We start from the raw sequence: 15,182 nt of genomic DNA, 5'->3' as shown, positions 1-15,182 counted from the left end.
TGAAAAACACAATTATTTGCAACACATCAATACACATTCTAATAATAAAAGTAATTGCAACGATTTAATAAGATATACCTAATATAAAAGTATATAACATTTTAGTTTATCACAATTTGCGGTAATGATTAGTATAATAATATACATATAATACCTAATAATCACAATACTAATTAAGGTTTACTTTCAGTTTTTTTTTTTTTTTTAATTCTGCAATATGTTACAAAGATAATATATTCTGTGATTAAATCCTAACACATCTATTATGTAGCCGTACAATAATAAATACATCATCGATGCGTAATGTGCGTACGCGCCTATAACAATATTATGACGACGTGGTCGTTGGTCGTGCGCGGTGGTTACTTTCACTGCTTGTACACGACTGGGCTGGGAGTGGGGAGGGGGATATACGGTGCTGCGACAGCCAAAGGGAAGAGGAAATGATCGTGGACGGACACCGCATCGCCACAGCCAACCGATAAACTCGCGTTCAAACGTCGGCGTGCGTCCACTCAAAAACGGTCAGCCGGTTCTTGCCGGCTCTTGTTCGGTACACCGCAGATTTTTTGATTACATTCATATCGGTCTCGGTATTTTTCGTCTTTAGAAATTTAATTTTTTTTTTAAATTGATTTTTCACTCTTCGAGCGATCGAGATTTCCGTCAAAGTGGCTCGAAATCTATATTATTGGATTTTAGCAGTTTTGAATTTTTTTTCTCGTCTGTTTCATCTACTGCAGTGCGCCACATAGTCAGTAAATCATCATCATCATACTCGTAATATAATAAACCGTCCGACGACAAACCAAGTGTGTAACAGTATATAGGTAGCTGTTCGCTACCGCAACAGGACGTCCGCAGCAGGTAAATCATCAATATAACATATGTTAAGTTATTATATATATCTCAATTCATATGCTTTACACTCGGATACGTACACATGTAATTGTACTATATACGTGTGTATATGAGTGTGTGTGTTGTGTGTGTGTGTGTTTATACATATATAATATACCATATATCTATCATATACATATTGTATTGGTATCGAGTGACTTTTTATTGTACGCCTATCTGATTTTTATTTACGACTGTTTGGACATAGTATACGTGTTTGTCGGTCCAAGTGAGAGATTTATCAATCGATTTATCTTACCCATCTCACGCGTTTCGAATGCGAAGACGATTAGATACACCACACCGGGTTGGTCGTTGAGAAAATAATATAATATTGTGTCTACCACCGCCGCCTGCAACAACGCATTCCACTAACCTATAGGCTATATTATTACAGCATAATATTGTGATACTATAAAAGTATAATATTAATAATAATATGTAATATGCTTTACCTTCCGGTCGTAGGTATTACTCTACGGCGGGCTTAATGCAACGTTCGACGATAATATAAGATACATATAATGTTATAGGTGTATCATATTGAAATGTAAGAACGAAAGTGGAATATTAACGACCGCAACCGGTTTACATGGTGTTGCACGTGTTCGTGCGATATCACGATGATTTCAAATAACGTAGGTTTTGGCGTCATCGGAGTAACTGACTTCCGGTTACCATCGCAGTTTTCTTCTTTTAGATTAGGTGTTTTCGATAGTTGTGCTAAAACATGTATTAGTTGCGTAATCGAATTATCTTGGTGGATTGAACATTGTTTGCGAATAAGCATTCTGCAATCGTCAGGCATTAACGACGAAATGTCATTTAGGCACGTCATTCATTTCATCCGGTATAACAAGAATTATTATAAAATACATATTTTCGTTTCGATAACTAATTATTATCATTGTTTAAGAAAAATATCGCGTGTACGTCACTGATACTACGCAACGAGACGGTCGCAAAGACATCGTGGTGTAGCAATAGCTACAGTAAAGTTATGTCGTCAGTTAGTTCATATGTATCTAAACGCTGTAACTGGTAAAGACAAAATACCAAGTTGTATAAGGCTTTCACCAATAATAATCGGGTTATCATTAAATATTTGCCGTTCGTGCGTAACTCCAGTCATGTCATATTGTCACGTACGCCAATAAATTGACTTCAATGGTGTTAACCATTTGAACTTGTGACCATGAAATATATACATCACCATAAGAACTTAATTACATCTGCAATATTGCTCTAGAACACAATCAATCGGGAGCTTATCGTACGTTAAACAAGCAAGTTCAAAAGTTTTCTGGTTTTTCAACATATTATATACTAATTTAAGTACACTATGTAATATAATTACATGTTCATGTAACTGTTCATAAGTAATAATATTGAAAAAAAATTAAATACTTATCTGTATACTAAATAACTATAACAAGTATCTGGTATCTAATTATACCTTATGATAATGACTACGATAAATTAATGTGAATATTATGTCACTTTTTTTTTTTAGTTAATTGAAAAGTGTTATGTATGCTTTGTGCTTTGGGGGAAATGAGAGAGTGGCCTTGGCCTTACTAAAGGAGAGGGAACGTTTATGTCATAAAATGACACCATTTTGTGTCCACGTACATTGCAAAATAGTGTAAAAATAAAACAGTCACGAGCATGTGGTTAACTATTTTTTTTTCATTCTTATTTAACAAATAATTACATTTTTTAAATGTACTAAAAAATATTTCAGTTATGCCTGGCGGACTTGTATATTCATATATATATAATACTAGAAATACTAGGTTCCTGTATAAATTTAATTGTTATGAAATAAATCTGAACATATGAGGATAATGAATTATTAACTGAAATTTAATCAATATAGCAATTCATATTATTTTTAATATACATTTATGTATAAATTCTTTCTATCAAAAAAATGAAAATCTCATAATTTACGTAAATTTAATATTGAAAAAAAAATAAATAGGTACCTGTATAAATATAACCGCCTATTGAGCTTAAAACATTATATGATTACGTAGGTACGTAATATTTTAAAAACCACATTATGCATGACAGGTTATAGCTCATAATAATAATTACATTTTGATAGTGGATACCTATGGCACTATGTTAAAAGGCTGAGTATGTTACACTATTATTAAACACGTCATGCATAATGAAAACGCGATGATTTTCGTCGTATAATTAATACATCTGTCATTCACGAACTCTAAGTACGCATATAATATATATATATTTGAAATAATAAAAATTCCATTACATAGTGTCACCGACTTATCAGTCGTGACTTGTCACTGTTCACACGATTATATATATATTTATATATCAGTTCAAGTTCAATTGTATAATATTATCATTAAATTTAGTAAATATTAATAAAAACTGAAAGTATTGACCATGAACTCTGTATAAGCTACTACTTTAAGTGAATATTGTTTCATAAATCGTGTCATTCAGTAAATTTCTCTTTCATTATAATATAATGCATCTAGATAAAAGTGTTAATAATTAATTACTTATCGTTACAGAGCTTTTCAATAGCCAATTTGATTTGTCTTTGGGCGCAGTCATTATTATCATCCAATATTATGACAATTTAGTCGTACCAATGTCTTGGGTAGGTAATTATTAATAATATTCACTTGCCGAGAGGTATGCTCCCGATAGTAGTATAATCAAGAAATCCGAATAATCAACCTGTTATTTTTTTGACCCAACCAAAACGTTTTGTAAAAACCAGACTACACTTAAAATTATTATTCCGATCGTATCATGCACCGGAACTGCACTATAGAATCTTCTAGTTGAATTCCTACATTCCAACACTTTTTTTTTTTTGATAATCTAGACCCACATATCGTTACATGAATGTTGTAGAAATATTATCTTGTCTATACATCGTCTATACACGGCACGCAGTAAAGGAAATACTAAATTTGAGAACCACTGTTAATAGTAAATTTTCAATCCTCGTTCTTTCGTCGAATACTGAAGGTATTCACAATATACACGTTGCAGTTGTATGCTAAGAGTATATATCACATTTTGCTAATAATTCCTTCTAAACAATATTGTTTGTAAAAATATGAAGTTACTTAAATTGTCTATATTTTATTAAAATTGTCATATAAATGATATAAATTGGATTAGTGGAAATAGTTTTATGAAGTAAAATTATTGATAGCAAAGTAAGTTTTAATAACTAATATTTTTAAAATTATAAATTTATATAAAATAAATTTAATTATTCTTTATTTCAGGTTATTTAAGTTATATAATTAATTGAATGCAAATAGACAATAGTAGATATATCTTGATATAACTAGAAATTTAAGATAAGCAACATTAATATTAATGTTAATTATGCTCTTCGGTCCAGAACTCCAGAACATATGAATTTACACACCATAATGTTAAGAGAGTATTTAGATTAAATATCACCTTACCTATTATTACGCAACTAAAAAGAAGAACTTCTTCTGAGATTTTACAACTTTCATATTTTTTATGTAAATAATTAAATTTAGAGGTCTTGAAAAACATCTGCCGATTTAATTATCAATTATAAATTATAGACAACTAATATATAATTACATATTATAACATGTATTTTACTAAGGGTTGTTGGTGTTGGTTTTTCCAACTTTTCGAAATTCTATGAAATTTGAAAATTTGAAAATTATATTTTATATTTTAGTTGCTTCCTTAATCCTAATACTTTTCCGCTAATCTACTGCCCGGTACCTATTTAGAGAGGGTTTTTGTTATTATTCAAATGCATATTTTAGCACCTAAAATAATAATTTTGAAAATCTGTCTTTGATCAGTCTTTATAGAAAAAAATAAAAGAATGAAATTCGCCTATTCTACAGGGCTTGATAGTTTTTCCTGTAAAAAATGTTTTTGAAAAAAAACGCACTGGTTCGTGCGCTCATAAAATGTTCTATGGAACGTAAATAATAAATAGTTTTAATCGTATTTTAATTGACATTCATTTTCGACAATTATAATTACCTATATATCTTCCACAACATACCAACCATACTACTCTACATTGGATATCATAATATAGTTTAATTGAAGGTATTTATTGTGCATAAAGTACCTATAATTGTTAAAGTAAATTAGCACATACTTAACTCTGTATTATATTATATTATGGATGTGTATTATGCTGTATTTAATAGTTTATAATATTTGAAATTCTTAATTCTTATTATTGTTTGTTTTCAGGTTTATTTGTTATATTTATTACGAATAGAATGTGACACCTAGATTTAAAATGGTGCACGCAGGCACAGTGCTCATAAGTGCCATTAAGTTGGCAACCAAGGTGGCCGGAGGTGGAAAGCTACTATTTTTGCCTACGTTCTTGGCTGCTTTAGCCTATTACAATTATGACCTGTACGACCCAGAGAATCGTCTAGTGAACGAGAAGAACCTGAGATCCGAGTATGATTTCATAGTGGTGGGTGGTGGTTCGGCGGGTGCTGTGGTCGCCAACCGTCTGTCCGCAAACCCGGAATGGAACGTATTGTTGCTGGAGGCTGGTGGACACGAGTCCGAGATAACAGACGTTCCCGCTATATCATTGTACTTACATGGAAGCAAATACGATTGGAAGTACAAGACACAGCCGGACAGCTCGGCGTGTCAAGCGATGAAAGACAATCGGTGCTGTTGGACTCGGGGTAAGGTGATCGGCGGTTCCAGCGTGCTGAACACCATGCTGTACGTGCGGGGCAACAAGCGAGACTATGACAACTGGGAGAGAATGGGAAATCCTGGTTGGGGATTCGAGGACGTGCTCCCATACTTCAAAAAATCGCAGGACCAACGAAATCCTTACCTGGCCAAGAATACCAGATACCACGCTACCGGTGGATATCTGACTGTCCAAGACTCACCGTGGAACACGCCTCTGGGTAAATCATAATCTCAGACTATTCTCTGTCGAGCGAGAGAACACGGCTTGACGAAAACGTTTTTCTGAACATTCTCACGCGTCACCTTATAGTGTAGTGGAACCGGTTGCATGGCATCGAGAGAAGGAGATGCGCAGAATCGGCGTATTCTCTCGCTAGACAGAGTAAACATACGTATAATAAGTTTTGACATTACTCGTTGTATGTATACAAATATAACATTGTGACGTGTGTTGAAACGTACACTCCAGTTACTTGGTAAAACAGTGTTGGTATTCGTTTGGCAGGCAGGCAGATGAATGCATGGCAATTTTATATTTACGTGAACGATTGAGAAATTGGAAAAGTGGGCGGGTTTTTTTCTTCTTAATAATATTCCATACCACAATACTCGTCCTTGGATCAGATGCTTCACCATTTTAAACGAGACTCTCTTATGACCGAATACAGCGTAAATATGTCATATTATTGTATCGGTAATATTGGTTACACGGCCAATGACAAACCTAATAGTGCAACGACACGTGTGTAGCATTAACGGTTTACTTGTATATTGTGTTAACTACAATTAATTAACTAAACATGATAATTAATAAAAGTTGATACAATTTAACTTGTTATGTTGGTATTAAGAACAATAAAAGACACAATAAACTATTGTAAAATAAAAAAACACTACCCAGTAACTATACTAGCTGTAGGCATGGCTTATATCATGACTAATTATTTTTTACTACCAGCAAAAAGCTAATTTTATTGTTTGAATTGATTATTCAATAATTTCTTTGTGAAATAAGCTCTTATATTTTAAGTAACAACCTCAAAAAAGTTAGTTAATTTTTAAATTTTTAAATTTCTAAATGGTTATTATTGTTCATCAAAATTTGTTATCTTTCGTTTACGAATAAATCACATATAATATTTTCTACTTGGATTCAAAATTGTTTTAAATTAATAATAACATGCGATTATTTTTTGCTAAAAATAATATATGCAAATAAAAATTGAATTATCATTAGAATTTAACATTCGATATGTAATACCGTTGTGATTTAATATATATATATAAAAAAAAAACAGAAATCGATATTAGAATGTTATTGGCAGGGGTTATTTAATCAAATGACTTGCATTTCAAACCACTTTATCAGATCTACCTTGCAGTCTGATACAATTATTATGTATCTGGATTGTTTTGAACGTCATTTCGTGAATTCGCGTAACTGTTGTTTGCACTCCCCAAATGATATTATGAAGACTTGCAGCCATAATATTTTGGAGACTTCAGTAATACTGCTGACAGTATAAATGCACCTATAATGTACGGTGAATAATAACGCCGTGCTAAGATTATGGGGAAGTGATGGAGAGGGCTCCACAAATGTATTATTGAGTTTTCTTTGATGGTTTTGGTAGAACAATTTGAATGCACTCGTAGATTGTCAAATCTTAGCTTCCGTAGAAATCGTATCAAACTGTTATCCGTGCAGTTAAAACGTTGTCACCAAATACATAATTACCTTGATGATAATATCATTGCTTTACTGCTTTACTGATTTCTAAGTCTAATAATTGGTTTTGCATCTCAATGCAGGCATCGCTTTCTTGCAAGCCGGCGAAGAAATGGGTTACGAGATACGCGACACCAATAGTGACATTCAAACCGGGTACGGGCTGTACCAGTTCACGATGCGCCGGGGTTACCGATGTAGTTCGTCGAAGGCGTTTTTGCAACCAGTGAGGCTGCGGAGGAACCTACACGTGGCCTTGTGGTCACACGTGACCAAAGTTCTCATCGACCCGGACAGCAAACGAGCTTATGGTGTGGAGTTTGAACGGGACGGACGAAAGCGGGTTGCGCTAGCCAAAAGAGAAGTCGTGCTGTCCGCGGGTGCCATCAACAGTCCTCAATTGCTTATGCTTTCAGGTGAGGATTCATGGTTATATCATAATTTTATCATATTATAATATCATCTGCCATTTCATTATCATGACGTAATACTTTGAAAGAAATACTGCAATTTTAAGTGTATCTAAAATAATATGTAAGCAAATAACAGGATTATAATTATTATAAAAGAAAAATTAAAAATATTGTAAAAAGATATTTGACTATCTAAATCAAATCGAAAAACACATTTTAATTAGTTACACATTACACTACAAAATGTAATTTTACTTAATACACATTTACACATCATATCAGTAAAATACTTCTTTACATATTTTTATGTGAAGAATATCCATTAAAAATGTTGTATGAAATTTCTGCCACGTTAAGACAATTTTTTATATCATCGATTAGATAATATAAATATAGGTATTGCATAAAATTAAAATATATTAAAATAATGTTTCACACAAAATTTAAATGACCATAACATTGAACGTAAAAGTTAAAATATTTTAATCGTTAATAAATTATAAAATCTTTCGGAAATGTAAAATTATATAAAAAATAAAATAATGAAAATATTTCAATTCTTATTAACATTAAACATTTGGCTTTATGTCTTTACTCATTTTTGAAATTGAGTAACTTTGCGTGTGTGTTGCAAGATGCATATATAATAATATTATAGTAATAATATTATTATGTGGTTGGTTTTTTTTTTTTGTGTCTACGTGAGTAGATATGCGTACGCAAGCAAGGGGATTCACGTATAGACTTAACCACGCAGTGAAAGCAACCGTTTTGTAATCCGGCTTCTGATGACGATTCGCTCACAAACCGTATATACAATTAAAATGATTATGCCACTAGATTTTTTTTAACATTCCAGGCGTTGGACCGGAAGAACACCTAAGAAGTATCAATATACCTGTAATTCATCATTCGCCGGGCGTTGGTGAAAACCTTATGGACCATGTGGCTGTTGGCGGTCTGGTCTTTCCCATTGACTATCCAGTTAGCTTGGTCATGAATCGTGTAGTCAATATACCGGCAGCATTGAGGTGAAATAAAAATATTTTTTGAATCTAGAAGGGGAAATTATGAGTAAGACACTGTTGTTGAGTATGCGATCCCCTGAAACACATCGTAATACCAATTTAAAAATTAATCTCACTTTTAAAAACAATTATATAGGCTACACTATATAAATTATAATGTAATAATATAATTAATGAGAGGCACGTCTAATGATGACGTAAGTTTTGAGTTTACAACTATTATGTTATATGAATCCATTTAATATAAAAAATATAAGTAGGTCCTTTTTTATTTTTTATTAAATAAAGTGTTTCTGACATACAAGGTCATCGGACTTATTGATATAATAAAGAATTTTTAACATCATTAAGTTGTTAAGCGTAAATTAATTACAATATATACAGTAAATTACAGTAAATTACAAAGATGAATAAATAAATAATAAAATATGACATCATAATAATTAGTTAATCTAAGTGTATTTTTTTTTTTTGTAAATCTTATTGGTGTTGAGAAAGGGCATCATGAGGACGTCCGCGCTTGAGACGCCGGAGGGTAGGCTTATCGCTGAGTTTGAAATATTTTGCACTTTTGGCGTTGTTTAGTTGGCTAAAACAATTTATTGAGAGATACTGTATGTAGGATTTAACCATCGGGAGTCTGAATTCTGTATGAAGTACTTAGTTTCTGACAAACCACGGCACGTTGGATGTTATTTGTAGAATCTTGGACTGGAAGACTTGAATTTTATTTATGTGAGTTTTGGCACAGTTACCCCAGATGGGAGCAGCATAGAGTATTAATGATCGTAGAATTAAGTAGGTCCTAATACTTAATAGAGGTTATAGAATTTATGTAGGTGATGGGAACAGTTCATATGCATAAGGTTACCCTTATATATATATATATATTATAATTTTATAAATGATAAATAATTATAAAATAATATTAACTTTTTTTGTTTATATATATATACAGTGAAAACTCTCTACAATGAACCTGAAGGGACGATGTGATTTCTTTCGTTATTGAGAGTTTTCGTAATAGAGATTAATTAATAGGTTTTAAATCAAACAAACCATTATAAGTTAACTTAATGTTATTTACGTAATATAGAGTTTTTCGTTGTAACGAGTTTCGTTATAAAGAGTTTTCACTGTATATTAATAGGTAGCAGTTTTAATAAAAACCATTAAGTTTATGATTCCCGCGGTAATTGACCATACAAAGTTTAAAAATAAGTTTTTAAAATAAAATACCTATGATGATCGCACGTATAATCTTGAATTTTGTAATGTGTAGGTCGATAATGTTTTCTCATAATTGAAAATCGGTATGTTATCGAGTAAAATTTTTAAACCTGGACAAATCGCTGTCCCAAAACACTTTCTCGGGACATCAGGACACTTGGTTAAAAAACAGTAGTGTACTGGCAAAACTGGGACGTATGGCAAGTGACAACCCTAAACATGCACCACCACGATTTACTGAAAACTCGTCATAGCCCATAAGTGTAATATTAAGGTTTACATTTTTGAAATCAATATTGTAAATCTTACATAATACATTTTTTTCTAAATTTAATAACTATTTAAACCTAGTATATTATAATTATGCATAAAAAGACTAAATATAAGTAAATTGCATTTATAGATTCTTTGAGACTCATAGGTTCTTAGTATTACATTCCCAAAGCTTTTATTTACCTTTTGACCTTTCGTATTTTTATAAAAAAATTTAAAATATAACGTATATTAAAATTTCAATCTGAAAGTTTAATTTCTAATAGACCTTATAGGCCATCCTTATTATAAAATCATAAAAACCTAAAAAATTACGAAAATAGCAGTAAAACACATACTATATCATTAAATTGTACAAACTCAACGAGTTTTTAAATTATAATAATATGTCTTCTAGCACGTATAGATATTGTAATTACAATTATATAATGTTTCGTTAATATTGCGTATTCAAAAAGTACACTGTACACATAAATTGTATAACCAATAAACCCAAAATATATTTGTTTTTTTCAACTACTATTTCTTACAGTTTTAACCTACATATCATTTTTGTCAAATTCTAAATATAGGTAGCAAAAACTCGGCTTTTTAATGTATCGTGTATGTTTTAATATTAACATTATTATAATTCTTCCGTATAGGTATGCCGTGCTGGGCGAAGGACCTCTAACGTCGTCCATAGGATTAGAGACGGTGGCGTTTATCACGACCAAATACGGTAATCAGTCGGACGATTGGCCAGACATCGAGTTCATGCTGACGTCCACGTCGACCAACTCGGACGGAGGAACGGCAGCCCGAAAGGCGCACTGTCTGCGGGACGATTTCTACAACGAGCTGCTTGGAGACCTCAACAACAAGGACGTGTTCGGCGTGTTTCCGATGCTGTTGAGACCAAAGAGCAGGGGTCGCATACTGCTCAGGAATAACAACCCTCATCAATACCCGCTTTTATACCACAATTATTTCTCACACCCAGACGATTTGCGAGTGCTGCGCGAGGGCGTCAAGGCAGCGGTGGCGGTGGGTGAGACGACTGCCATGAAAAGATTCGGCGCCCGATTCCACGCCAGGCCAGTGCCCGGTTGCAAGACCCTTGAGCTTTTCACCGATGAGTATTGGGAGTGCGTGATACGTCAGTACACCATGACCATATACCACATGTCGGGTAAGTGCTCGCCAGTCGATCGGTGTCACAATCTATAAGTTTTTTTTTACCACGAGAAATGTCATACTATGAGTTTACGGACGATATATTTATTTTTATACATTATGCAGTTTATATGTACACGTCGTTATATTATTTTAACAGTATGTTATTTAAACAGAAACTATATAACAAACTAAAACGAATACTTTAGTATTTGATTTCAATTACAAATACTTTGAAAACGTATTTACAATATGTATTTGAGTACTTAAAAAGTATTTAAATACTTTTATTTAAATACTCAAGTATTTTACAATAATGCATATAGGATATAAGTATTCATAAGTCTAAGAATTTTGATCTTAAATCCAGTATTTTCAATTTTGCATTTTGAAAAGCGAAAAATTCCAAAATGAATACTTTTTTGGTACAGTTTTAACATTGGTTACAGAAAATAAAATAGACATTATAATTGTTTATAATTTTAGACTTATATAGTATTATATTTGATTAACTCACCAAAAAAATACATTTTTTTAAAATCTGAGTAACTTATATTTAATGGAGTTTAACAAGGGGTAAGTGTTAAATCTGCTATCATTTAATTTATCACCGGCATCTTTGAATAAGATATTAAGCTAGTTAAAGATAAAATAAATTAAGCACAAGTATTACACAGAAAACACATGCTACATCTTTCATCAAATCATTTTTTTTTAATTACAAAAAACAATATGTAAGATTGCTTTATATTTTAAATAATTGTTCGGTACCCATAATCTAAGTTCGCGGTAGTCTGGTTGGGAATCTATAGGTAAATCAACTAAATCATAATATGTTTTTGCTCAACACATGGATTCATATAGTATATTCTTCATACAATAAATAATATAATCGATTGAATATCATACTAATATAATGTATTCATGTTTATCGTCATATATTCGTTTTTCAGGTACATCCAAAATGGGACCGCCTACTGATCCTTTAGCAGTTGTCGATCCCAAGCTCAGAGTGTATGGAATTCAAGGCTTGAGAGTGATTGACGCCAGCATTATGCCTCAGATCACTAACGGTAACATAAATGCCCCGACAATAATGATTGGTGAGAAAGGTTCTGACATGATAATCAATTATTGGCATGGTATTGACGCGAAAAGAAGAAGACGAAGAAGTGCCAATATTACCATTAGTTAGTCAATATTACCATTTGTTGCCTATTAGGTTAAGCCCTTATCGATCATCTCAAAACTTATGTAAAGTTGTGTTGCTCAATTTTTATAAAAATGTATAGGTATGTAATTATTATAAGATCAAACGACTATTATGATTATACTATTTTAATGGATAACTTCTTCTTTACATCTTTAAAATCACATAAATAGTTAAAACCTTTTTTAAAAACATTTTGTAACAAAATGTTGAATTACTTGAAAAACTTATCAAAACTAACTGTATGTTATCATTTACTCTAGTCTGGTTATAAATATTATTATTATTATTATTATTATTATTATTACTATTATATTTCTTATTGTTTTATTATACCTAATTGTGGACCTCTTTGATATTTCTGTTGTATAATTATTAATTACGCATTGTATATGTATTGTATTGAATCATTTATGCTCTAATATTTCTTTATATTTGTTGTATGTATAACTAGTAGTATTCGTAAGCTAACACTGTAAATCAAAATATTATGAACATGACTTTTGAGTAAACTCCTTAATTAGACCATTAACAGACTTCTTACAGAAAAATCTATTTATATAATTATTTGAAATGTATTGGGAATTATGACTTATTAAGATTGAATTTATCTAAAATGATACATCACGCTTGTTCTAATAGATACCAAGGTAACAGTGTTTTAAAATGTAAAAACTGCTTTAAAATTATTCAGAATGCAGAATATTCTATCAATATATAGTTTTGTCATTCAGTATACATTGCTATATATACTCAATAGTTATTTTTAATATCAGATGTGACTGTGAGTTAAATATTAACGTAATAAAAAAATAAATAGTTTGATACTGAAACTTAAATTTTAATTTAAACATAATATTTAATTTTATTCTTTGTTTAATGTTTATGTTTTATAATCATGAAGTTTTCTTATGAACACATTCTTATGTTATCATAGAATTTTCCTTATACTTTTTTGTATAAATTATATGCATTTTATACAAATTATGTTACACATAACAGTTGAAAGGTTTGATAGTTGGTAGTAGGTAATAACAATTTAATAGGTAACATTGAATACTTAATAGTACCTAACCAAACCTATAGGTTATTAATATAAATCGAATAACCAGTTAAGTTATGAATAAAAATAAAACTAATAAGTTTATGAGAAACAAATTTCACTACTTATGGATTTACATAAATAAGTATCGTAATTTTGTGTTTTTCTTTTTATTTGTATGAAAATTAACTTTTAAGGTTTGGACAGTTGGTTTTAAAGGCGCTACAATTAGGCAATTTATATATTACATTAAATAAATTTAATATAATAAATTCAAACTGTTGTGCCTTCTTATATTTTATTCATATCAGATTAAATTAAATTAAAAATAAAACTTATATTTATTTATTTTACTCAATATTTTTTAAAATCAATAGATTTTTAAAACTTAACTAACGTTTCTTATAGATATTAGTTAACAAATATCAAACCTGTATAACATGATAATATTATTATTTTATAAATTATTATAAAAATACGCGTGTTACGTATAAAGTACTAATAAAATAACTTCAAATTAATAACAAACTAAATGCACATAACGTAAAAAGTTTGGTGCAAGTTAAAATTTTTTTTTTAACTATTGATGTGACAGAATTAATTGATTTCAGCTGCTAATAAACCGATGAAAAATGCTCTCATTTGTCAAAATGGACTTTATCTTCAGTTTAGGAAAAAGGTGCATATAGACAATAATTTTTCTAATCTTCAATATTCAAATAGAAACCACAACGTTCCTACATTGATTTATTTTAAATATGTCTACATACACAAAATACATCAACGCCTACTTATGTGGTCTATGATATCTGTCACAGTAATCCAAATAGCATTTTAGTTAGTAGATTATATTATTTCCTATAATTACGAGTAGAAAACACGAATTACATTGAAAATATGTAAGCGATAAAAAACATAGAAATACAGTTTTATTTTATTTTTCATATTATTAATCATTTAAAATATGGATAATATCATGAATATTAGTTATCCTTAATAATCATTAATTTATTTACATTCATAAAAAACATTACCAATATTAAGTTGATAATAACTTTTGCCATTGAGAAATTGTCAACTTGGAATTTATGAAATGTCTTATAATATGCTACTATATGGTATATACATTAATCCAGCCATGATCTTCCCAAAGACTTTACTCAGATTCAAGCAATAGTTTCTAAGATATTACACGGTTCATATTTCGATTTGGAGTTATTAAAATATTAAAATTTTTTTTTAAACAAAAGTATATTTACAATCTGTAATATTTATAAACAATACAATAAGCAAATTTGATAGCTAATGTACAATATACATAACATGAAATAGCGTAATTAGGGAAGCTCACCAGTGTGGAAACGCTCCGATTTGGGGGGAAAGAAGGTTTTTTTGTTGAATTAATACAGGTTGGGATTCAGGAGACCTTGACACCATTGTATTTTTAATCGACATGGAGGGTTATTCATCAAGA

At 30.7% G+C, this 15,182-nt stretch overlaps 1 protein-coding gene across 1 annotated transcript; it reads left to right on the top strand.

Moving 5' to 3' along the window:
• Positions 1–481: 481 nt before the first annotated feature.
• LOC107161761 (glucose dehydrogenase [FAD, quinone]) lies at positions 482–13,198 on the top strand. Its single transcript, XM_015508293.2, has 6 exons — positions 482–867; positions 5,155–5,846; positions 7,441–7,773; positions 8,630–8,801; positions 10,946–11,472; positions 12,410–13,198. Exons 2-6 carry the CDS (start codon positions 5,204–5,206, stop codon positions 12,649–12,651), a joined length of 1,917 nt encoding a protein of 638 aa, XP_015363779.1. The 5' UTR covers positions 482–867; positions 5,155–5,203; the 3' UTR covers positions 12,652–13,198.
• Positions 13,199–15,182: the final 1,984 nt, after the last annotated feature.

This window comes from Diuraphis noxia, unplaced genomic scaffold, assembly GCF_037042655.1.
Source record: "Diuraphis noxia isolate RWA-SAM2 unplaced genomic scaffold, SU_Dnox_SAM2 contig0004, whole genome shotgun sequence".
NCBI lineage: Eukaryota > Metazoa > Arthropoda > Insecta > Hemiptera > Aphididae > Diuraphis > Diuraphis noxia.
This window is presented reverse-complemented; position numbering and strand designations above follow the sequence as displayed.